Source organism: Nelumbo lutea, chromosome 1 (assembly GCF_056320005.1).
Source record: "Nelumbo lutea isolate HS-2025 chromosome 1, American lotus-T2T, whole genome shotgun sequence".
In the NCBI taxonomy this organism is placed as follows: Eukaryota; Viridiplantae; Streptophyta; class Magnoliopsida; order Proteales; family Nelumbonaceae; genus Nelumbo; species Nelumbo lutea.
In genome coordinates this window covers 186,616,755-186,641,360 of record NC_142684.1, presented here as the reverse complement: position 1 = coordinate 186,641,360, position 24,606 = coordinate 186,616,755, and the positions used below count along the sequence as shown (strand labels likewise).

The 24,606-nt window shown below is 39.3% G+C and overlaps 2 protein-coding genes across 2 annotated transcripts in view; both read right to left on the bottom strand.

Annotated features, from left to right (window-relative positions):
* Positions 1 to 1,082: 1,082 nt before the first annotated feature.
* Positions 1,083 to 4,602, bottom strand: LOC148879852 (ferric reduction oxidase 4-like). Its single transcript, XM_088961560.1, has 8 exons — positions 4,342 to 4,602; positions 4,168 to 4,270; positions 3,855 to 4,040; positions 3,513 to 3,747; positions 2,589 to 2,916; positions 2,236 to 2,479; positions 1,417 to 2,135; positions 1,083 to 1,322 (listed from the first exon to the last, which is right to left on the bottom strand). The coding sequence occupies exons 1-8, from the start codon at positions 4,568 to 4,570 to the stop codon at positions 1,183 to 1,185; spliced, it is 2,184 nt and encodes a 727-aa protein (XP_088817686.1). The 5' UTR covers positions 4,571 to 4,602; the 3' UTR covers positions 1,083 to 1,182.
* A 5,088-nt stretch (positions 4,603 to 9,690) lies between these two features.
* Positions 9,691 to 24,606, bottom strand: part of LOC148879851 (uncharacterized) — a 46,020-nt gene continuing 31,104 nt past the window's right edge. The window contains exon 6 of the mRNA XM_088961559.1: positions 9,691 to 10,153. Within this exon, the coding sequence (XP_088817685.1) occupies positions 9,830 to 10,153 (324 nt within the window). The 3' untranslated portion in view covers positions 9,691 to 9,829. The remainder of the gene's footprint in view (positions 10,154 to 24,606) is intronic.

The following is a 24,606-nucleotide window of genomic DNA, read 5'->3' as shown; positions in this document are numbered from 1 at the left end:
CATAATGCGAGCTCACATATGGTGCCCATGTATCATAGTAGTGCCAACATGTATAGGGATACAACTTAGGCAGGTCCAAACCACGCTTGGACCAACCCCACCCACAATTTTATATGGATTGGCTTGGACTTTTGGTCCTTAAGCTAGGTCCAAGCCCAAAGTTTAGGCTTTCTCGATTTTCGGGCATAGAAGGTTTCCCTCCCTTTCCCTCCCTTCCCCTCCTTTTCCCTACTTTTTTCCTTCAAACCAAGCACACTAGTGTGGACTGATTGACTAACCTGAACTCGACCCAGGCCTGAGCCCAACTCAAGGGTTGGGCCTCAGTTGAACTTAAACCTGGACCAGCCCATCCAACTTGCACCCTTAAACATGCATAGGACTGAAAAGTTGTAGCTTTTCAGGTGGAGACCACACTAGGATCTATGTGGGGGCCTTATGGCTTACTTATGTACCTCATTTTCCAATTGTAGTTTCTCTAATACAATCAACTTATATAAATAACAATATATGTATCAAATAGATTGTACTTCAAAACAAAAGCTGGTTTTTTTTTTTTCTTTTTCTTGGGTTGTAAGGAAATGGTGGATATATGATTAATATTTCTACACATGCACTTATACTTGTATATATATATATACATGGATACAACCAATGTTACGTTATTTTATTACTTTATAAAGATAGAAGGGTAAAATGATAAAATATGTTTAAATGTGACATTTTGCTATGTTAAATGTATTAATTTTTAAAAATGAAAATATTTGAATGACCAGGCCACCTTTTGTAAACATTGATATTATAATTATTATATACTCAACTCGATCTAAACTGACGAGTCAAGTGAGTATATGAGCTTTTGAGTAGAACCAAATTGGAGCCCATAACCTTTAGCTAGCTCTAATCAAGTTTGAGACCCATGTTTTTGTACGAAACCGAACTCAAATAAAATAGTCAGGTATTCAGGTCCACTCGTTTCAAATCCACCCTAATTTTATGAAATGTTCTTATTTAACTTTTATGATTTGGACGTGAAGTGAGCAAGTATCATCATTATATGGTATAAAGAACTAGTCTTACTAATGTGACACATGGTGGGTAACATTTTATTGCGGATTCACAAAGCTATACATACACGGAAACAAAGCTTCATTATGCTTTAATTGGAGCCATATGGCATATACATCACCAGTTAAAGCTAATGGACTCAAAATGTAGGTTCTCCACCAAACCACATGAACAGATTTTTGCAACCTCATGTCTCATCTTCTTTGGGCCACAAACTAGAACTCCCACACTTGATTCTTTACGCTCAAATAGTATATCTGTAAGGGATAAAAACAAAACAAATCAATTGTGATTATTACATCTAAGAAGTCAAATAATCTTTAGTGTTAAGAGGAAGAGGAGGGAGCTTACTCTTGAGATCAGGTCTTGCTCCTAGGTGCACCTTGGTAGCAGGAAGAAGGGACTGGTGGGGGAGACTCTCAAGCTCTCGATTAGAGTCATCATGGAACCCTGGTGATGTCATTGGTGTTGGCACATTCACATTTTGTATTTGTCTCCCTTCCTTGGCATTCTGATGCTTGTGCCAGAGAACCACGGCACTGGCCACTACCACAATGCAGATACATATAAAGAACATGTCCCAAAGAGCTCTCCCAGAAAAATGGTAAATAACGTCAGTATTGTGATCGATTGGATAAATGTAGTAACGGGTAAGTAAACCCAAGAAAAGGAGAAACATCACAAAAGAAGATGAGATTATAGCGCCAAGCCAGAGCCAAGTGTTTGGTCCTAGAATTGAAGACATGGGTGCATCTGATGAATTGGGCTTGAACCAAATGGTCCGGATGAGCTTCTGCTGGTTTTCGCAAGTGTTGGACGGCTCTTTCTCATTGGTGACATAGGCCTCTATCTGAAGCTGTATACGTGAGGTATCAGAAGGGGCACCAAAGACTGGGATGAGAAGGTTTAGCATGGTGAGATCAGAAGAGTTCTTGAAGGCGCATATGAGGAGCATCCGTGGAATAATCTGCTGGCAATCAATCATGGTACTTCTAAATATTATCTCTCGAATTATAGAGATGAACGGAGTAATGCCGCTTCCTCCACTCACCATCACAACCAACTCATGCCTGAGATAGAATCGAAGCTTAGAGAGAGAGAGAGAGAGAGATATAAAGGGGAAGAAAGAGTTCGATAAAATTTTTATAATTCCTTGATTCTAATACAGACCTTAGAAAGTGAGATGAAGCAGGCCCATAGGGTCCTTCCATGGAGACTTCCAGTTGGTCTAGAGAGGAAGGGGAAGAAAGAGTTTGATAAAGTTTCTGGGACCAGCCTCCAACACCTTTGACGAGGATGCTTAGCTTCTCAGGCTCCATGTTTGAATTAGAGATGACGGTGAAAGGATGCCACTGAAGCTTAGAAATGGATGGGACGTTGATGAACACGATACTAGTTGGAGTATAGCTTAATTCTGGGATTAAAGGGAGGATACCCTTAAAATAATTAAGATGAATGCATGGAATTCAAAATGGATGGATGAACGTCGCATGACGATACCCTTAAAATAATTAAAATATCACCTGGATTCTTGGAGAAGTTCAATTCAATGGCTTCACAAGGTAGAAGACGTGCAGAAACAAGCCGAACTCTTCGTCGTGATTGTAAGGATCGCAAATATCGATCAATTAAGAAAAGATAGACACCAGGAAGGATTGTGCAGAAGTAAGGGATTCCCACATGCAAGACATAGAAGAAGAGATATAGTGTGTATAGGTGATGGGCGTACAAGAACATCTCGTACATCTTTCTCCTTATGCGGGGAATGCTGGTTGCCCACATTGTCAATGCAATTACGAAAGCAATCTCTCCAGCAATATTAGACACCCAAGTACTACTCCATTCTAGCATCTGCATGCATTTTGGGTTAAACTTCATACAATAAAATATTGAATATTATGCATATAAAAAATTAAAATATTATATACAAATTTATTGTTATACATATAAAAAATTAAAAACATTATATATAACATAAGCCTGATTAGGCGCACAAGCTTCACTATGAACCAAACTATTGAATTACTCCTGGAAAGCTCGGTTATTGTCTACCCCTAATTGTGACTGCTAATTGGAAAAAGCTTTGGTTGTTTCTTGTTTGGGCAAAAACAGCTTAGGCTGCTTTTCAGCATACTGTACATCACTGCATCACACGCTATCCAATCCAACTCAGGTACTTATTTGTATTTTTGGTTGGACAGAAAGAAAGAAAAAGAAAAGCTCCCGGACAGCCTAGCTAGTTTGGCTGTTTTCTCCAAACAGCTAAAGTTTTCCAAATTGCAGCTTGTTTCACTGAAGAGGTGCACTACAAACATTCCAGCCACAGAACAACATAAATACATAATAGAAATCTAAGTCTTTTGTCAACAGCAATCATCATGATTCATGACAGCAAAACGATTACTAAAGACTGTTGATTTTCTTCACTTCAAAATTAAAGAGAGTACCTCAGACATCTGGTTTGTTATAGCCCAGTAGATGATGAAACCTATACTATGTGCGGTAAAAAGGATCATAGAGAGATGACCAAGCCAGATATGGTACTTGATGCTGGACTCGGAAGTCAGTCCAAGTAGAGGCAAGATGGATGATGCTCGAGTTACAGGAAAGAAAAGGAATGCCAAACAAATGTTTCCCACGTACCCAAGTCTAAGAGATACACTTCTGAACTTAGCTTGCCACCTGCCAAAGTCCATCCATCCATCCATCTCATAACTGTAAGCTAGTAAATAATTAATTAAGATATTCAACATATATATATATATATATATATATATATATCTACTTACACTTTCTCCCCAGTCTTATGCATATGGAGGTGCCCGAAGCTGACGTGTAAGTAATTGGCCAGAGACCAGATTATTAGCGCAATAAACATGGCGGAGAAGGCCAGCTCCATTGCAGTGACGATTCCCAAGGGGGGCTTCACAAGAAATGGCCGTTGCCACGAGAAGAGGCCGTGGCTTGCAGACCAACTGCCATCGAACCAATTCAACAAAGTTTGTGTTAATTAGCTAGCTAGTCGATCTTTTGTAGAGATTACCAAAGACTAAAAGAAAATAAGCAACTGATCATCTCATTGCATCTAATTAATATACGTACCTCTTGTTATAATAATTATCAGATTTCTTAAGGAAATGGAGATAGACACATCCAAGCACAGCAATGAGCATAATGGGAAACGTGAAAACCAAAAGATTTGTGCCTGTAACAGAGAAAATTAGAATTAATAAAACCAAGTTAATTTTGCTTTGAGAAAAGAGCAAAATAATTAACCTTGCCCCCCAAAATAAGTGGAGTTGGCCTTGGCCTTAAGTTGAGGTGTCCATTGGCTCTTATAGATGTTGGTTGGCAAAACAATCCAAAGCATGAGCCACCCAAGAAATAGCACCAGGATCAGCACCTTGAGTGCTCTAAGTGTAAGACCCTTCTTTGCATTGAACAGAGAAGAAGAAGAATGTGGAGGAGATGGTTTAACTACTACTGTAGATCCTGATGAATCCATGACCAAACAGATTCTAAAGGGTGCTATTAATGTTGTGCTCAAACTTAAGGATGTGTTATTGGAACTTGAGACGAGCTTATATGCTTGCTTTGTGGTCTTAGTAGAAATTTCCATTAAATTAAATCAAATCATTATTTATTAGAGAATGAAAGGTATGAGAGACAATAACAGCATGCTTCATGCCCATCTACACTGCTTGTGTCCTTTAAAATCCTGTTGCACGTTTGGATGATTGTATGTGATGCGTCGTCGATGGTATAGAATAAATGTCAACTCGCCACGCTGGCACAATGGAGGCATATTCTTTGTATTCTTTGGGCAGAAATGAGGAGTGAGAAGTGTAATGTGCATTATATGGGCTCGATTAATTTGAGCTTGAATTATTATTCTCTCTCTCTCTTCTCGCTTGTGAGTTGTGTGATAGATAGAAGTATAACCTATCATTCTTCATGGAGCCCGACTAGTTGGTGGAGGCTTGGATTATTACTTGTTGGGCATATAAATAGCTCCTCAGGTTTTAGATACATCGATGGGTTCATCTTAGTGCATGTCTTTGTAGGCGTGTATGCCAAGGCAAAAGCATTATATATCATGTTCCGTAGTCAGCATGTTGTGTATAAGGACAGGCCCATTGATTCTGAATTCCACTGTAGATTTATAAAAATTTAAAATATCAAATACCCTCATTTTATACATTTATGCTCGTTTATAATTTAGCATCAATTCCGAACTGACATCCCCCTTATATAAATAAATCATTTGTTCATCAGTTGCCCTTATTTTAATTTTTTTGTTTTCTTTATCCAAGAAATAATAGAAAAACTGGCCCGTTGGCGTGGTGGATTTATTGATAGATAGAATGCAATGGTATATTATTGAGTGCATAAGAATGTCGTTGTGGCTTAAAAAAGGGAAAAAACAAAAAGGAATACCGTACGTTGAGTGGTATCAGTATCGGTTGATTATGTTGGCTGGTGATGTCAAATGTTGTCACAACTTGGATCGGCTTTTGCCCTTGATAATGGAAAGGATCTCAATTTTATAAAACCCTTAATATATCTGTTCCTAAATTTTAGGGGCTGTTGGCAAGTTCCTGAATTTTAGGCTAGTAGGGATCATTCATTTGAAACCAGAATTGCGGCAATTGCCCAAATGACCACTGTGGGGAAATTTTTAAAAGACGCAGAAAAAACGGGACCCTAAAATTGGGGTATGTTCTGGTATTGGTCATCCAAGCAATGTTTTTGAACCATCGTTGATCCGGACAATTGGACCGTTTGGCCTAAAAATCATCCGAATAATCGATTCTGTTTCACCCTTAACCCGTTATTGGGTCAAAACCCATTGACTTTGTCAGAAAACCGTTGACCCGGGCATTAGAACCATTGACTCATTTGACCCGGCCAGCGGTTCGCAATATAAAGTTACAAAGAGAATTCGATGATTCAGATCTGAGATCAGACACGAACTCAGATATGGGATCTAGCACGAAGAAGAAGAAGAAGACACAAACTCAGATCTTCCCAGATCTCAGATTTGAGATCCAAGAAGAAAACACGAACTCAGATATCAGATTTGGGAACTCAAAGATCCAAGAACTCAGATCTCAAATCTGTATTTGTTGCCGCCGCCTCGCCATTGCCGTTGCCGCTATCGTCACCAGTGAGCATCCAATTATCCTCATCCTCTTCCTTCTTCTTCCCTCCTCTCCTTCCTTCTTCTTATTTCTTTTTTTCTATCTCAGACAACAATTCTCTTTTTGCTCTCAACCAGCATCTCTTATGAGGTTTGCATATATTGCCCTAATATGCAAACCATCCGAATCGTTCGACCCAGACGGTTGAACCGCTGACCTGAAAATTGATAGTTAGAATGGTTCAATTTCCGGGTCAGTTTTTAAAACCTTGCATCCAAGTGTTGGGGCATGGACCATTGATGGTCGATAATCACCCAAGGTATGAGGAAAATGACTTATGGACCCCTAGAGGGAGACTATTTATTAGGGGTGAGTAAATGAATATATTTTATCCAGAACCAAATGAAGCCAATCTCGAACCAGCTGGCCCTACCCAATCCGTGTTATTAGGGAGGGTTTGATTCCAAATTCTTGAAACCTACCTCTATTCAAGTCTATTCCAAAGTTTAGGGATTTATCCTACTTGAACTGACCCAAAGAACCGTCTTAATAATTGAATTTGTCTTGAAAAAAATCCCAAAATGCTTTGAAGATTTGCAACCCAAGCACTCATGGTCACAAAGACCATGATCTCATTTCACCATAGTCACTTAAGCAATTTTTCTTCAATTTAATATTTTAATGTGTATAAGTAATGTAAAACATAATATTTATAAAATTTAAATTATAATGATAAATTCCAAATTATATATCAACATATTAAATTATTCAATTTAATTAATAAAGATAATTTAAGTTTTGAACTATGAAAGAACATGTTCCTTTTTTTTTTTTCGAGGAGGGTTAAAGAAAGAACAATTTGCCAAGGATCTTGAAGGGGTAAGTTTCTGTTCCAAAAGCTTAGAACCAACCCCTATAGGGTAGGCTTCAGGTTCTGCCTTGGAAATGAACCAAATCAATTTCCACCCTACTATTAATAAGAGAGAGAGAGAGGATTGGTACCCATGTTGGACACGAGAGCCTTCTAGAATCATGGTATGTAATGCAGGGTGGCTATCTATCAACCACTAGCTTGTTCCTATACTGCTTCTATAATTTATTCTGAATCACTACTTAGTAACTTGGGTTGGTCATTGGACCGGACTGATTCAATTCAGTTCTGGTTCAAGGTCGATTAAACTAGGTCTGTGGCAATTTGCATGTCTATGCTCTTACACCGCACATAGGTACATTGAACATGGAGTAGTGATGAAACAGTTGAGACATCAGTCCTGTTAAAAGCAATGAAATAGGGTGAAAGTCCTATATAATCATAACAAGCAAATGAAACCGTAGGTAAGATGCATAGGGATGGGTAGGAATAGAAAAGAAAATAATTGTGCATAAAAAAACTGAAGAATGCAAAATTTATACAAAGTAATTTGTCGGGTAAACTACTTATTAAGGCTAGGAAAAGCCCAGGCCAAAGCCCAAAAATTCCCAAGATAGGCTAGAAATGATCACCCCTATCATATGGGAGGGAATAAGGGAATAATGTAGAGTCCGAGAAAAAAACATTAAAGATCAGTTATATCATTAATAAAATAAAAAAAAGGTAAGTTCTTTCGAGGAACTTGGATGAATGCTAGTTAATTGGTTACTAGGAAAAAGAAGTAGAAGACTTAAACATACCCTAAGTTTTTAGAAATTGACTTAATCATATCGCTGAAATTTTAAAAGACTTAAGCATACCTTGTCAAGGTTTTAAAAATTGATCCGAAATCAGAACCGTTCTGTCCGCCAGTTTCCAGGTCAATGGTTTGGCCATCCTATTAGAATGGACAGCCCATTCCAACTAAAAAATTATTAAAATAAAAAAATCAACAACTGTTAAATGGGCCGATGGATCAATCACCTGGGTCAGCAGGTCGCTTATCAATTCAACGGTTTTTTAACAAGGACCAGATTTGGGGTAAAATGAAACAAATTTCCTGGACAATTCCCAGGTCAAACAGTCCAACCATCTGGTTCAACGGCAGTTTGAAAACACTGTACCTTGTGACTCTTTTACACACCATGACAGCATCCAAATGGTGCCTGTAAAGAGGCACCTCCACCATAGCGACTTCTCTGGCCAAATCAACTACCTTATTCCATTCAATCTTTGTGCCTGAAGAATGTAAGGGCCGTATAGAAAACTACTGCCACAGGAGACGCTGTAAGCATTCAACCCCTTGTCATTCAACCATACAGCAAACCCCTTAGGCTATGTTTGTTTGAAGGAAAAAAGTAGGGAATGTAAGGGAAATATAAAGAAACCTTTAGAAGCCTCGTATAGGTTTCCCTACATCCCCTTCCTTTCTCTACTTTTTCCTTCAAACCACGTAACCTGATTCCAACGCTCGTAGTTCACTTTTAAAAACATAGAGAACAATGCCCTTTTTCTTTTCATCCCCAATCCCCATCTCCACCTCCTCCAATGGTCCCTACACCCAAAGCTATGGCGCGTGCATTACCATTGCTGCCAGTGGCTGGCTGTGAAATTTTCTTTTCATCTCGTCTCTCCATAATTAAGTGAGGATAGGACTTGGAAAGAGAATCGAACCTTTCCCCGGCTATGCTTTTGCTCGTTGGTTAAGTTGGAATTGGACTGCCAATCGCAACCGATGGGAGAAAAGGGTCATTGCCATTATTGCCACCTCCTAATCCTTTATGTAAAGGAGATCCAGCTTCCTCAATATCCTAAAAACTCTCCATACCTCTGTTTGATCCTCTCTTGGAAAATATAGATGAGAGAACAATGAGAGTTCCACCCCGAGTTGGTGGCTCCCCCATCATCAGATGAGACAATTTTGGTGGTAACCTTGGCACATTCTCCACGGTCAATACTGTAACACCCATTATGAAACTAATGCTAAAGCTCATTCAATAAATTCATAAAAACACAAGGACAATTTCATTGAACCAAACAGGAGCAGAATCAAGCATGGTCTAACCTTGAATTTTTAATTTTAGTGGTAGACGTGTGGACATAAGCGTTTTAGCTAAAACACAACAAAATCGAACACAGTGTGTGTATTTTTATACCTGAGGCATTTTATGGTGAAATAGAATTTTCTGTTCAGGTGGGGATTCAGTCGATGCAGAGACTACGGACAGCATTAGTTTGAGGAGCAGCTCCACCGACACGGTAGCTTCTCATAACCAAAAGCCTTGACAACCCAACCGAGTTCAAGGGAAGTATCAGTCTGAAAAGAACCACTCTGCTCAAATGGAGCAGACCAGTTTTTTGACTTTTTTTTTTTCCATAGCCTTGCCTTGCTGCATCAATGTCCAACATTGCTATTTTCTGATATAAACCATCACTTGATGGAACAAAATGCTAGTTCCAAGCCCAGATCACCGTGGGACCAACTGCTTAACATATCCCCATGGCATGATACATATGGAGTCAAATACCTTGTTTACAGGTATAATCTTTCTTGCCAAGCAAATTGCGATTATATGACAGCAAGGCGGTTCAATTATAATTATTAACTTCAATATCAAATTTGTGTACGAGTATGACAGATAACACCGCCATCTTAACTTAATGGCTAACATTGTGTTACAGTGAAGTTTCCCATACAAAATGAAGGAAATGCTTACATGCTTTTAAGGACCATGACTCCAAATCCGATACCAAGAAAAGTTGCGATTGCGATGCCAAATATGCCAGCAAGTATCCCAGGAATAACCAAAGAACCCCATCCTTTCGCTGTTGCCATCCCACATGCTGTTGTAGGGCCTCCAACATTGGCATTTGATGCCAACAACAACAGTTTCTGGTCAAACCGTAATAACTTTCCCACTCCAAGGATCACTGCAAGATGGATGGTTATCTGGAGCAGCGCAAACATGAAAACACTCGGGGCCGTGTTAATGACATTCCATATGCTCCCATTTGCACCCACCACAGCAAAAAAAACCTATTTTCACCAGAAAATCCCAAAATATTAAATTAGCAGCAAAATAATTTCCACCTTCAGGACAGAAATTGGTGCTTCCTTAAGCATTATTGTTCGGTTCACTTCATTTGCAATAGCATTAACAAGGAAACACAAGTTAAAGTCAAGGCTTTGAATGGGGTAGAGAGGGTGGGTTGTGTTAATACAGTTTTGCACCATACACCAATATCTTCTTTTTCTTCTACAATCCCAGCTTCTTTATCCACAACTTGTTTTTCTATTTATTATTTCAGACAATTCCTTCTTTTATCCCTTACACCCTACCTCCAGAAAATAATAAAGGGACTTGACATTCTACAATAAGAATTTCACAAAATGGACCAAATATTTGCTAGTATCACTGGACTCTTCTGTATCAAAAATCCAGACCACTCAGAGAAACAATATATAGAATCTTTTCAGTGTTTTCTTCTTTTTTCCCTTTGTAATTGACCTCTATAGCACAAGACAGGAGAATACTGATGGCATCATTAGATTGGATTATTCATCTCATCAACTTTATTTTGTTACTCGTTGTTGTTAGTAGTAGTTTATACTAATGATATACAATGGCTACCTCCATCTCTTGTGCTAAAGAATAGGAACTACACTAATCTCCTTAATATACAAGAAAAGCACAGGTAAAAACAATAACAAAAGAAAAATCACCCTCTCTTCAGAATATTAATGGAGTTGATTGGGCCATTGGTGGACAGCTTTATAAACTTGTGCAATTTAACTATTGATTTAAAGAATAAATATATAAACATAGAGGAAAACAAGGAATATTCAGGTAAAATAGGCAAAGAAGAACATCTAAACAAGGTGTACTTGAAGGGCAAAGTCATGTCTTTTATTAGTTTTTTCTTCCTTGCTTGTTTAGTAGTGAACAGAAGGTAGGACTACATCCTTTCCCATCCCTAGGGAAAAGAAAAAGCAAAAAGGTACCACCATTCATAGTTGTCAAGGACACCTAGACAATAGGTGCTCATGGAGGGTCACCTTGCTTAATCACAGTAGAAGATCAAGACTGTAATCAGTCTTGAATCCTAATAGATTTTAGGTTTACAAAAGCAGAAGAAAGGTGAGAGAGAGGAGAAGGAAGAGAAGAGAAACAGGAGAACAAGTGGTTGAAAGGAGGGACAGATCCTAACACATCTTCCGCCACCACACTCTTAGTATTTATAGGTTATGTTTAGTACATAAAGGAAAGGACAGATCTGCCCTTAGTACTTACATGATAAATAAAGTAAATAAATAACTGAAATAAATAACTAAATTAACAAACTGACCCAAACTGGCACTACTATAACTGAAACAAATAACTACACATGTTGTCCTACGAACACTGTGGGGACCACTGCTGTGGGGCCCACATCAGTGTTCTCTACAATCACTAAGATATTTTTTACACGGTGCTCTTGATACTTTTATGTTCTTAACCTTTTGAGATTATAATAATAAAATAGATATTATTAAACTAATTATTTAGTTTAAGTCAAAATACTAGTTTCTTTTTATTATTTTTCTCATTTGTTAGGGTTCAATCAACATGTATATGTTGTGGAAAAACCCAAGAAAATAGATTCGAATGGCACCCAAATAAAAGTAAAACGGAGATAAAGAGAAGCAAGCACAGAGAATACACTATTTATGTGGTTCGGCTTATAGCCTACGTCCACAGGCAAAGGAAGAGCAGAAATCCACTATGTAGTCAGCAATATCTCTATCTTCTCTCACAAGAAAAATGACCAAGTATACAAGAGAGAAAACCCCCGAAAATACATAACTCTTCGTATTCGGTTCAGACCTATAAGCTGAATATGTTAGACAGTTTTGTGTGCCCTTAGCTTCAATCAGAATGATGTACTTTATGAGTTTATTGTAAATGAATAAAAGTGCATATTTGATTCATGTTCCCTTGGTATGTTTCTGTGTAATACCCTTAAACTTGACACTTAATGAGACTCGTGTTAGTTTAGAATGTTCACATCCAGTGGGTCGGTCTGGGGAGACCTATCCTGACAAGGTTGACACTGTGGTGCCACCAAGTCGGTTGGGATGGCCTGTCTCAGCTGCCAGGGTGAGACCCTAGGCACATACAGTGTAGGATTAATTGAACTGATGGAAACCAAGACTGCCGGCAGCCGATTTCAATTGTTGAGATTTGTTTTGCAAAATATATTTTGTATGAAATATAAAAGTATATAAATTATGATTTCGAAATGATTTGCAAAAGGTTTTATTTCCCGGGATCCATGTAAGCAGAGAGTGCAACACTGTTCCTTGTAGCCGAGGGAGAGGTCCTCTCTTGTCGGGCAGTGTATGATCATTATGGGCTGAGAGGTTTAGTGTAAGACCATTGAGGATAATACTTGATGGGATAATCTTGCATCTGCCCACACTCCCTGGGTGTTACAAGGTGGCTTGACCCAGGGACCACTTAGGGTAAGTGTTGGGCCCATAGAGCCCATAAGATGGGTTTCAGGGGGTGCACTGTCCATAACAATGTATTCGGCCAGGCCTTGTAACAAAGGCTGGGCTGAACCCATGTGGCTGATGTGTAGATCAATGTTTGGGTCCCACGCCATACAAGGAAGCCCAACTGGGCAGCAGTTTGGAAGACTAAGTGAGTACATAACCTTAATTGGGCCTTAAGCCCATTTCGAACTGAGCTGATTTGATCAGTCAATTAAAAGGGGCAAATTCTGAGGTGGATCAACTCATAGGATTGGGCCTAGACCCTATCCACTTAGAGAGTCCAAGATCTAAATAAGATTTAGATCTGGAAGCCTCCTAATTAGATTAGGAGATGGCTGATCTGATCTACAGATAAGATAAGGGTTCTTCCTTATCACTTAAAGGGACTTCTAATCCAAATATAATTTGGATTAGCAGCTCCTAATAGGAGCTGATCCCTTTAAATCTATAAAAGGAGGAGGGGGCGGCAGCCTTTAGACATGCAACCCACAAACTCTTGTCTTTAGAGTTGAAATCACAAGAAGGGAGAATTCTGCACCCTGCGAAATCTCTCTTGCTACCTCCTTCCTGTCGCCACCATTATCTCCAGTTCGATCTCCAGTTCTTGGGAGAAATCAAGATCTAATCTTGATATCAATCGTTTGGGAAAAGATTGATTGGAGTTATACTCACAAGCCATCCAGTTGATTCTTGCAAAGGGTCAAGTTCTTTTGAAGAACATTACTGATTCTGCTCCATCCTACACTGCGCCATCTTCAGTGGGAGCAGTCTTTGGATCCTTCCTTGGGCGTGAACACCTCCATTGGGAGATATTATTTCTCCGTATCAGGTACATCCTCCTTCCTACTCCTTTTGGTTCAGACCTGGTTTGGTTAATGGTTCAAGATTGATCCTTGAAAAATATGTTTTTCTAAATAGGGAATTCGATTCCCTGCAAAGATGGGAGAAATTTATGAAATTCGCCTAGTCCATTCCGCAAGATTTGGGCATCCATGTGATGGATATCCTATCCCTTCAGAATATGGATTGGGTCCATACTACGCTTCCACCACAAACCACTACGGAATTTTTCCTTTGGGTTTTTCTCAAATTATTTCGGAGCGGGTCACCACAAATACTTCTGCCAGGAAGGACAGACATGGGGTTGAATGGATGCCACCAAGGGAGGAGTTTATCAAGCTAAAATTTGATGGAAGTAGCCGAGGAAATCCAGGACATTCAGGCATAGGAGGAGTGCTAAGAAAAAAAGATAGTAACGTGACATCTTTGTACTCAGGTCCAGCGGGTGTGGGAGACTCTTTAAGAGCCGAATTACTGGCTGCTGTACAAGGAATCCAACTTGCAAATCAGCTAGGCATAGAGCTTCTGATTATTGAAGGGGATGCCCAGGTGATAGTGGGTTGACTGAAGGATCCAGACACTGTGGTTTGGAGTTTTAGAGATTTTCTCAAAAAGGCTAAATGGTTAACAAGGAATATGACAATCAGAGTTCAGTGGGTAGGCAGATCAGCAAACTCATTGGCTGATTCACTTGCAAAACAAGGGGTTTCCCAGGATACTTTATTTTGGGCTTCGGTGTAATTTCTTTTGTACTTTTAATTCTGTAATTAGCTTTAAAGGTCGCATCTCATGCCTTTCCATAGGTTGCATGTAACTCTTATTTTCTGGTTTGATAAAATTTCACTCATTTATCAAAAAAAGCAGGTCACCACAAAGAATTCAGGCCACAAACATAACAGTATACCACCTTGAACCCTCAAAGACTTAAAACTTGAACTGATTAGCATGGAAGAATTCAATTTTACCAATAAATACACATTAATCATTTTCACCATCATCATCTTCTTCTTTCTTCTTTTTTTATCAGCATCAACATCAAATTTTATTACTTAGAAAAAGAGAAATGTAGACAAAGGCAGCCTCGGTTACCACCAAGAAAATACAAAGACAATTTAATATTCAGTCTTACAACTGAGCCCAGAAACACACTTCCCTGTTTACCCCTTGCTTTGCTAGTTGGTCAGCTAGACCATTTGCCGACCTAGGAGTCCATTGAATTATCAGCTGCATATCCCTTGAGAACCTCTTGAATTGTTTGATTTTGTTTCTAAAAAACCAAGGAGCCTTCTCATTCTGTTTTAGCCAACTTATTAATATTTTGGAGTCACCTTCAACTATTAGCTTTCTTACCCCCATTTCCAAAGTTTTCTGCATCCCGTAAATCACTGCATTCAGTTCTGCTGTTACAGAATCACACACTCCAATGGGGCCTGAGTACATACCCATGATCACTCTGCTTTCATTTCTTAAAACCCCTCCAATTCCGGACAGACCCGGATTCCCAAAACTACTTCCATCAAAGTTTAATTTCAGGAATCCTAACTCTGGGTGTTCCCAAGCCTTTAGTGCCTTCCACTTGGCTGAATGCGGCTGCAATTGTTCTCCAGTTCCTTAATATGTAATCAATAGAGAAAGCTGAAAACAACTCCAGTGTCTTTGTCCAGAAAGTTACTTTTTCCATAATCCCTTCAATTAATCCTTCTTTGCCCCTTTTCTTTTTCCTTGAATATACATTTGTTTCTCTCCTCCCATAAGGTCCAGATTACTGCTGCTCTTGTACACCTCCACATTAGTCTTCCCTCCTTTTTGGCCAGCTGAAAGTAGAACCATCAAGCAACCTGTCCAATCTGTCTGGAGTATTCCACCTACACCCAAAAAGAGAGAAAAGCCAATCCCATATACGACAAGCAAACGGACAAGAAATGAAAATGTGATGAGCAGATTCACTGTTAGATTCACACAAGCAGCACCAATTTGGGGGGAATCGGATGACACCAAATCTCTTTGACTAGAAAGGGAACAACTGGTTGAGAAGGCAAAGACAATAACTTGAAAAAGGAAGCACAGCTGAAAACCCCAGAAGGATGTAGAGTCCAAATTCTATCATCTTGTTTATTTAGGTCAAGGAAAACCCCCTCAAGAATGTGTAGTAGGTTAGAAACATGGCCTAGTTCAGTGTCCCACACATTTTTGCGAAAGCCTAGATTCCACCCGAACCCATTAACTTAAGGAGAAGGAAGCAAAATCTCAGAAAGTGTTTGCCCTTGAGAGCAGATAAGGTGAACAAGAAAGGGAAAGAATCCTAGCAAAGGGACTTCACCCACCCAAAGATCCTCCCAGAATTTGATTGTTACCTGAATTAATATCAAGTTTGTTGTGATTGAGAAAAATTGGGAGACATTTTTGAATCGCTTTCCAAGGTAAAGAGCAAGAGGCCCTGCTAGAAGTTCCAGCATACCACCCATTCTCTAAGAGCCCATGAATACTAGCATCCACTTTATGCCATAACCTACCCGATTCTCTTGGGAATCACCATAACCACTTTCCTAGAAGAGCCTGGTTCTTTTCTTTCAACCTCCCTAACCCCAGCCCTCCATATTCCTTCCTTCTACAAACTATTTCCCATCTGATTAAATGATCCTTCTTTGTCTCCCCCAGTTCCCACAAGAAATCATGCAGAATTTTCTCAAGCTTCTTCACAATCGCCTGAGGCAAGCTAAAAACTGATAGGTAGTAGACCGGAATGTTAGCGAATGTAGATTTGATTAAGGTTATCTTACCACCCAAAGATATATAATTCCTCTTTCAAGCCGCTAATTTCTTCTCAAATCCCTCCACTACTAGGCTCCAGAAAGTCAAAAATCTAGGGTTTGCACCTAAAGGGAGTCCTAAGTATTTCATAGGCCAATCACTAGACACACACCTGAGTTCCCTTGCCCACACCTCAATCTCCTCCTAACCCATATTTACACTTTTATTGAGACTAACCTTCAGATTTGTCAACTTCTCAAACAGGCTCAATAACATCCTTAGATTCCTAGCCTTTTCCTCACTCTCCCCCCGACAAAAAATAATGATGTCATCCACAAATTGAAGATGAGATACCACCACCCTATCTCTCCCCACTCTCCACCCGCTTAAGAGACCCACTTCATCCGCTTTTGTAATCAATCTGCTAAACACCTCTACTATAATAGTGAATAGAAAAGGTGAAAGTGGATCCCCCTGTCTCATGCCTCTCATAGCACCAAAAAAATCTATAACCATCCCATTCACCAAGACTGAAAGTGGCAAGATTTTAGGCATCCTCAGATCCACTTGCACCATCTTGCACCAAAGCCACATTTGTTCAAAGCTTCAATCAAGAAACCCCAATCCACAAGATTGCAGGCTTTCTCCATTTTTGTCATGAGCATGTTGATTTACTCAAATGAAGCTTATACATTTTTAATGAAGATTAGAGACAATTATAGGTTGTTGCTAGCTATGGAACCTAAGGAATTACCCTAGGATTCATGGTTTTTACTCAAAAAATAATAATAATAATAACATTTTGCCTCACTTAAACACCTTGAAAACTATGCCTCTAGGATCCACTACCTTTGACAACCAAGAAATACAAAGATAGCGTAGTATGTGGAGCAATGAGTTTGCATGATCACAACACTTTCTTTTGGCCTTTCAATAAAACACAAACATGTTATCAACCAAATTACCCATTTGAGTGTTTGCCTAGGTGATTTGGTTTCAATGTGCTCACATAGTCACATCACTTGTGATCCTCTAATAAAACACAAACATATTGTAATCAAACAGAAAACCAAATTATCTAGTGAGTGCATCCCTCTGTTGCTATCCCAAATGACACACTAATAAGCTGCTATATAACATGTGAAAAAATAGAGGTTGCCTCTAGCATTTACTACCTTATTATGACAACTTAGAAATATCAAGGTAGCTTAACATGTTGAGCGATTGGTTCACACAACTACGACACTTTCATGCAACCCTCCAATAAAACCAAACCATGCTATCAATCAAATAAAAAAAATATCACCCAATGAGTGCATACCTGGGTGATTTGGTTTTGATGAATTCACATGGTCATAACACTTTATTGAAACCTTGCAATAAAACACAAAATTCTAATAATCAAATCACCCAATGAATGCATGCCTTGTTAGATCACCTCTAAGATAGTAGACCTTAGTGGAAGTCTCTAATTTTTATATGTTAGTGGGTTGTTTTCGTATCATTTGGGGTAAGAACATACCTTTAAGGTCTACAATCAAGAAATGCCAAGGTAGCCTAACATGTGTGTTTACACCGTCACAATATTTTTTTTGCAACTTTCAATAAAACGCTAACATGCTATCAATCAAAAGAAAAATCAAATCACCCAGTGAGTGCATGCTTAGGTGATTTGAATTCAATGAGTTCATGTGGTCACAACACTTTGTTATGATCCTCCAATAAGTTACAAGAATAATAATAATTAAATATAAAACCAGATCACCTTAGAGTGCATGTCTAGGTGATTTGGTTCCAATTATTCTATATGGTCACAACACTTTTTTGCAACCCTCCAATAAAACATATGCATTCTATCAACAAACGAAAGACAGATTACCCAGTGAGTGCAAGCTTGTTGTTACTACCCCAAGTAATACATACACTACCTGCTACATATGATACAATAGAATTAGAGACTACCTCTAGTATCCACTGCATTACTAGGAATATCAAGAAATACAAAGATAGTCTGACATGTAAAGCAACAAGTTTACATAACCAATTCACTCATAACACTTTCTTGTGGTCTCTAATCAAATCACCCAGTGAGTGCATGTCTCTATCAATTAACATAATCAAATCACCCAATGAGTGCATGCGTAGGTGATTTGGTTTTCATGAGTTCATAATCACAACAATTTCTTGTGACCTTCTAGTAAACCATAAACATGCTGCTATCAATCAAATGAAAAACCAAATAACCCAACAAAAGCATGTCTATTATTGTTACACTAAATGATACAACCAACTATCATATAAAATAGAAACTACCTCTAGAATATACTACCTAACTATGACAATCAAGTAATACCAAGGTAGCTTAACATGTAAAGTGATGCCTAGGCAATAAGACGCTCATGGAGGGTCGCCTCACTTAATTGCCAAGATATTTTTTACATGGTGCTCTTGAATACTTTTATATTCTTAATTTTCTGAGATTATAACAAAGCAGATTATTAAACCAAATTCATCAGATCGAGTTAAAATACTAATTTTTTATTATTTTTCTTAGTTGTTAGGGTTCAATCAAGATGTATACTGTCTTAAACCCTCAAAGACATCTAAATTCAATTACTCTCTCTCTCTCTCTGTCTGAAGAAAAAAAAACACATACTGATTTTCAAAGCAAAAAAGAAAAAGATATTTTCTTTTCTTTTATTTTCTTCTTTTCCTAGGGCAAAAAGAGAGGCTCAGCCCCCCACCCCCCACCCCATCACTTAGCCTCACCTCAGCACCTTGAAAACTATGCTCCCACTTCACATTATAAATTATCCAAAGAACAAATTGCTACATCTTAAGGAAGGAAACTTGGTCCTTCTCCACAAAAGAGACTGGGGGCCTTTTCGTTTGCTCTGAAGTCTAACATCTGAAAGTGCAATAATTACATTAAGAGGTATATTGGCATTGGCGAACTTTTCTTTCCTCTGAACTATGAATGTAGAGAATGTTGTTCTGAATTCTAAAAATTATCAAATATCCATTTTGACCCCATATATGAGAGTTTTTGTTCGTCTATTTGGGGCTATCATTGGAAAACAAAAAGTTGTATAATTTCACTTTAAGAGATAAGAGATAAGAGGAAACGGACAACCATTTTTCTCTTAAAGTTAAAAGATTCCTCTTAAGAGATAGCGTTAGGAGGAAACAAACAAGCCCTAGGTCAACATTGATTTTCATAGAAAAGAGCTGAGATCACCATCTTTTCCTTGTAAACTATCCAATAAATGAGTTCTGTAATTTGGAGAATTTCACGCAATCTGATGATTGTTCTTAGTAACCAAAATTGGTAGTTGCCACTCTGATTTGCATACTAATTCAACTAGAACTAATTAGCAAGTTTTTTTTTTCTTTTCTTTTAGCATAAAATATAGCCAAGTTTAAAGAAAGACAATTCTAATCAGCATGCCATTTGATAGAAGCTATATAAGAAAAGTTCATAAAATAACATGAAACCTAAAAAAAGGAAGCTAAAAGGTACCTTTCTTAATTTTTTCCTAACACCTTGCCCAGAAGCATGTAATAAACAAAAATCTAAAAGAAAGGGTAAGACATCATATCTACAACACAAAAGATGTAAATGAGATACTTAATCTGTGTATATTTACTACATGAAACTTGCATGCTAAGAAATCCAAACACAATAGAAGCCTACCCCTAATGAACTTTATCAAATTCTGTATTATGATTTATGAACCCACATCTGAACAAAGACGAATCAACAATCTTGGTAGCCATGTGAATTGTCTAGTTGCTCCTTCTTGCTGTAGTTTGTCCATAAGGTAGCTTGTCATTTTGATGATGTGTAAAAGAGGTAGAAATTACAATTAAACTCAGATACAATAGACATTTCACTTTCAATAAGATACACCTGAATGACCAAAATACCCCTGACTCGAGCATTCTAACACTCCCACTCAAGCTGGAGAGTATATATCATATAGTCCCAGCTTGTTACAAATGTAATCTATTCTTCCCTGAGACAATCCTTTTGTGAAGATATCTGCCCACTAATTTCTTGAGCTCACATGAGATGTAGTTATTACCCCACTTACACTTTCTCTCTCACAAAGTGACAATCCACTTCAATATGTTTAGTTCTTTCATGGAAGACAGGATTGGATGAGATGTGAACAGCAGCTTGGTTATCACAGTATAGTTTCATGGATTTGTCAATTGAGAAACCCATCTCCTATAGTAGGTTCTTCAGCCATACTAGTTCACATGTGGTATGGGCCATAGCCCTGTATTCTGCTTCCGCACACTGTTTGCTTCTTGCTCTTCCAAGTTACAAGATTGCCACCCAGGAAGGTACAATACCCTGTGGTTGACCTCCTGTCTGATATAGAGCCAGCCCAATCAGCATCTGTGTACCCTACTATCTCAAGAGGTCCTCCTTTTTGGTATAACAAACCACGACTTGGAGCACCCTTTAGGTACCTAACAATTCTCAGAACAGCTTCCTAGTGAGGAACTCGGGGATGTTGCATAAACTGACTCACCACACTCACAGCAAATGATATATCTGGTCGGGTAATGGTCAGGTAGTTCAACTTTCCCACCAACCTTATGTTTCTTCCAGGATCATCAAACTCTTCACCTGCATCCACACTTAACTTGGCATTGAGTTCCATAGGAGTCTCTGCTGGTTTAGCACCTAACAACCCTATTTCTTCAAGTAGATCAAGAACATATTTCCTCTGACATAGGTTGATCCCCTGTTTTGACCTCGCAACTTCTATTCCTAAGAAATACTTTAGCTTCCCCAGATCTTTCGTATTGAAGTGGTCCTGTAAGAATTTTTTTAGCCTGTCAATTCTATTGTTGTCACTTCCAGTTATGACAATATCATCCACATACACAACTAGCAAGATGTTTCCATCTTCCCAGTTATAGCTAAACACGGAATGATCAACCTGACACTGTTTCATCCCAAAGGCCTTCACCATTTCACTGAACCTGCCAAACCATGCACGAGGAGATTGTTTTAGTCCATAGATTGCCTTTTTGAGTCTGCACACCTTACCAGCCTCCCCCTGAGCAACAAACCCTGGTGGTTGCTCCATATACACCTCCTCAACAAGATCACCATGTAGGAAGGCATTTTTTATGTCAAGTTGTAGGAGAGGCCAATCACACATAGTAGCCAATGAGATCAACACCCGAACTGAACCAATTTTAGCCACAGGAGAGAATGTCTCCATATAGTCCACACCATATAATTGAGAATAGCCCTTGGCCACTAACCATGCCTTCAATCGTTCCACACTGCCATCAGGAAGATGCTTCACTATATAGACCCATTTACACCCAACAGTGTGCTTACCAGGAGGAAGGATGGTGATTTCCCACATATGATTATGTTGTAGAGCAGAGAGTTCTTCTTCCATGGCTTGCCGCCACCCTAGAGAGACAAGGGCTTCCTGTACAGTCTTGGGAATGGGAACCGATGAGAGTAATGATATAAACTTGCAATGGAAAGCAGAAAGGTGAGCAGTGGAAACATAGTATGAAATGGGATGAGAAGTACAAGTACGTTTACCTTTCCGCAAAGCAATAGAGAGATGAAGATCTGAGGGAGAAGGGCAGTAGCAGGATCTGTCGATGGGTGCTTAAGTGGAGGAGCCGAAGCACTACTGCGAGTATACACTTGAGTAATTGGCGGCCTCTCTGTAGTAACCGGCATATGATGTGCATCTGCAGTAGGAGTGGGAACTACAGGAAGGGGGTCCACAACTGGAACAGGAAGAGGAACCTCAGAGGGAGAAGAAGAGACCCCGGCATTGGAGAAAAAAGGAACTGATTCAAAGAAGGTGACATCCGGGCACACAAACGATTTATGAAACTTAGGGTTATAACACTTGTACCCTTTCTGAATCCTTGAGTAGCCAAGAAAAATACACTTTGTAGCCCGAGCATCTAGCTTGTCTACTCCAGGCCCCAAGTGCTGAACAAAACAAACACAGCCAAAGACTCTTGGGGTGAGAGGAAAGGGAGACAAAGTGGAGAACACGGAGAAAGGGGATTGACTTCCAAGGATTGTCATGGGCATCCGATTTATCAAAAAACAGGATGTAAGAACAGCATCACTCCAAAAATGCTTTGGGACATGCATATTGATCATCAAGGACCGAGCAGTTTCAAGAAGATGTCTATTTTTCCGTTCAGCTACATCGTTTTGTTGTGGGGTGTAGGTACAAGAAGTTTGATGAATTATTCCATGATATTCTAGGTATTGCTGAAATGATAGGGAGATGTATTCTTTGGCATTATCGGAGCGAAGTATTTTCATATGAACACCAAACTGAGTGCGTATTTCAGCATGAAATTTCTGAAAAATAGAGAACAATTCACTACAGTCTTTCATAAGATAGATCCGTGTCATCATTGAAAAGTCATCAACAAAGATTACAAAATACTTAAACCCATTGTATGACACCACTTTAACTGGACCCCATACATCAGAATGAACTAAAACAAAAGGACTTGAGACACGACTATCAGTTCTTGGACTAAATGAGACTTGATGATGTTTTCCCAACTGACATGACTCACAATCTAATGATGAAAGATGACTCAAGGAAGGAACTAGCAGCTTCAAAGCCTTGAGAGAGGGATGACCAAGTCTGCAGTGCCGTTGGAGAGGAGTAAGAGACGACTGAAAAGCCACTGGAGGGCCACCACCATCAAGGTAATACAAACCACCAGCTTCATGCCCTCCACCAATCTTCGTCCCCGTCTTGAGACCCTGAAACACACAAGAAGAAGGATAGAAGGTTACAGAACAATTAAGGGACTTGGTTAATCTACTAACAGACATAAGGTTAAAAGGGAACTTAGGAACATATAAAACAGATGCTAAAGACAATGAGGAGAGATCAACATCACCAACACCACAAATAGGAGATGTAGAACCATTAGCAACTGTAACTGTTTGAGATGTGGAGGTGCGAGAAAGGGAAGAAAATACATCAGGAGTCCCAGACATATGGTCCGAGGCACCAGAACCAATAATCCAGGGTGAAGCTTTGGAAGCTAAACAAGTTATACCTGAATGGGCAAGTGTAGTTGTGCTACTGAGTTGTTTGAAGGAACTGCTCATATATTGCCCGTGGTACACTCACCATTTCTTGCCCGGAAGCACAAGTGGGTGTGGAGGGGGTTGGTGCAGTTTGCTGGCTTTCAGTAATTGTGCTACTACTCTTAGATGTAACATGGTTAGCCCAAGTGTTGGGTGGACCATGCAAATCATAGCAAAAATTAACTGTGTGCCCCTCTAAGCCACAATGTATACATTTTCTCTGAGCATTACCCCTTCCTTTTCCACGGCCTCCCCCTGACTCACGGCCTCTAGTCCGGCCACTGGCCCAATTAAACATATGCCCACCACGGTTGCTTGGAGGGCCACTGCTGCCACCACCACTTCTACTTCCACGACTACTCCCTTTAGTCACTACCAAACCAGATCTATCAGAGAAGGAAGAATGTTCCACTAGCTCAATGGATGTCCGCTTAAGGCGGGCAAAAACTTCTTCAAGTGAGGGGAGAGCTGATCCCCCCAATATCTGTGCTTTGACAGGCTCATACTCAGCCTTCAAGCCCACAAGAAACCTAGTCACATCAAGTTGTTCACGTTGCTATTGCTGGATCTGGACATCTGATGTGAGAGGGTGATACACATTTAGCTCATTGCGGATGTTTCTCAAACTTGCATAATACTCTTCTAAGCTTTGACTTCCTTGCTTCAAATTGAAGTACTCTTGATATAACTGATATACCCTAGTTGTATTGTCTTGTCCAGAGTACAACTTTTTAGCATGATCCCAGATCTCTTTGGCTGTATCTAGGAACATGAAGTTCACACTAATCCTTGGTTCCATGCTGTTCCAAAGCCATGTCATTATCTGTGCATCATCTTGTTCCCAATCATTGAACCCAGGAGAATCAGAGGAAGGTTTCTCCTCCCTCACATGTTTTACTTTCCTCTTGGCCTTCAAGAACACCTCCACAGATTTCGCCCATGGTACATAGTTCTCACCATTCAACTTGATGGATGTCATTTGAACACTTAGATAATCTGAGGAGAGCATGATGCCTGTTTTGTTGTCATTCCCAACTACAGTTGAAGCCATCTCAATTATGTCTCCTCTGAATATACACCACAATCTCACACTTGTAACAAGACTTATCTCACTTACAAAACCACCAACCCACTTTCTTCAACTGCACATTACACACTACACTCTAAAGCTGAAATCATTCAGTCAACACATCAAACACTTGGACTGCACACTGCAGGACCATTTGCCACCAACACACCACTA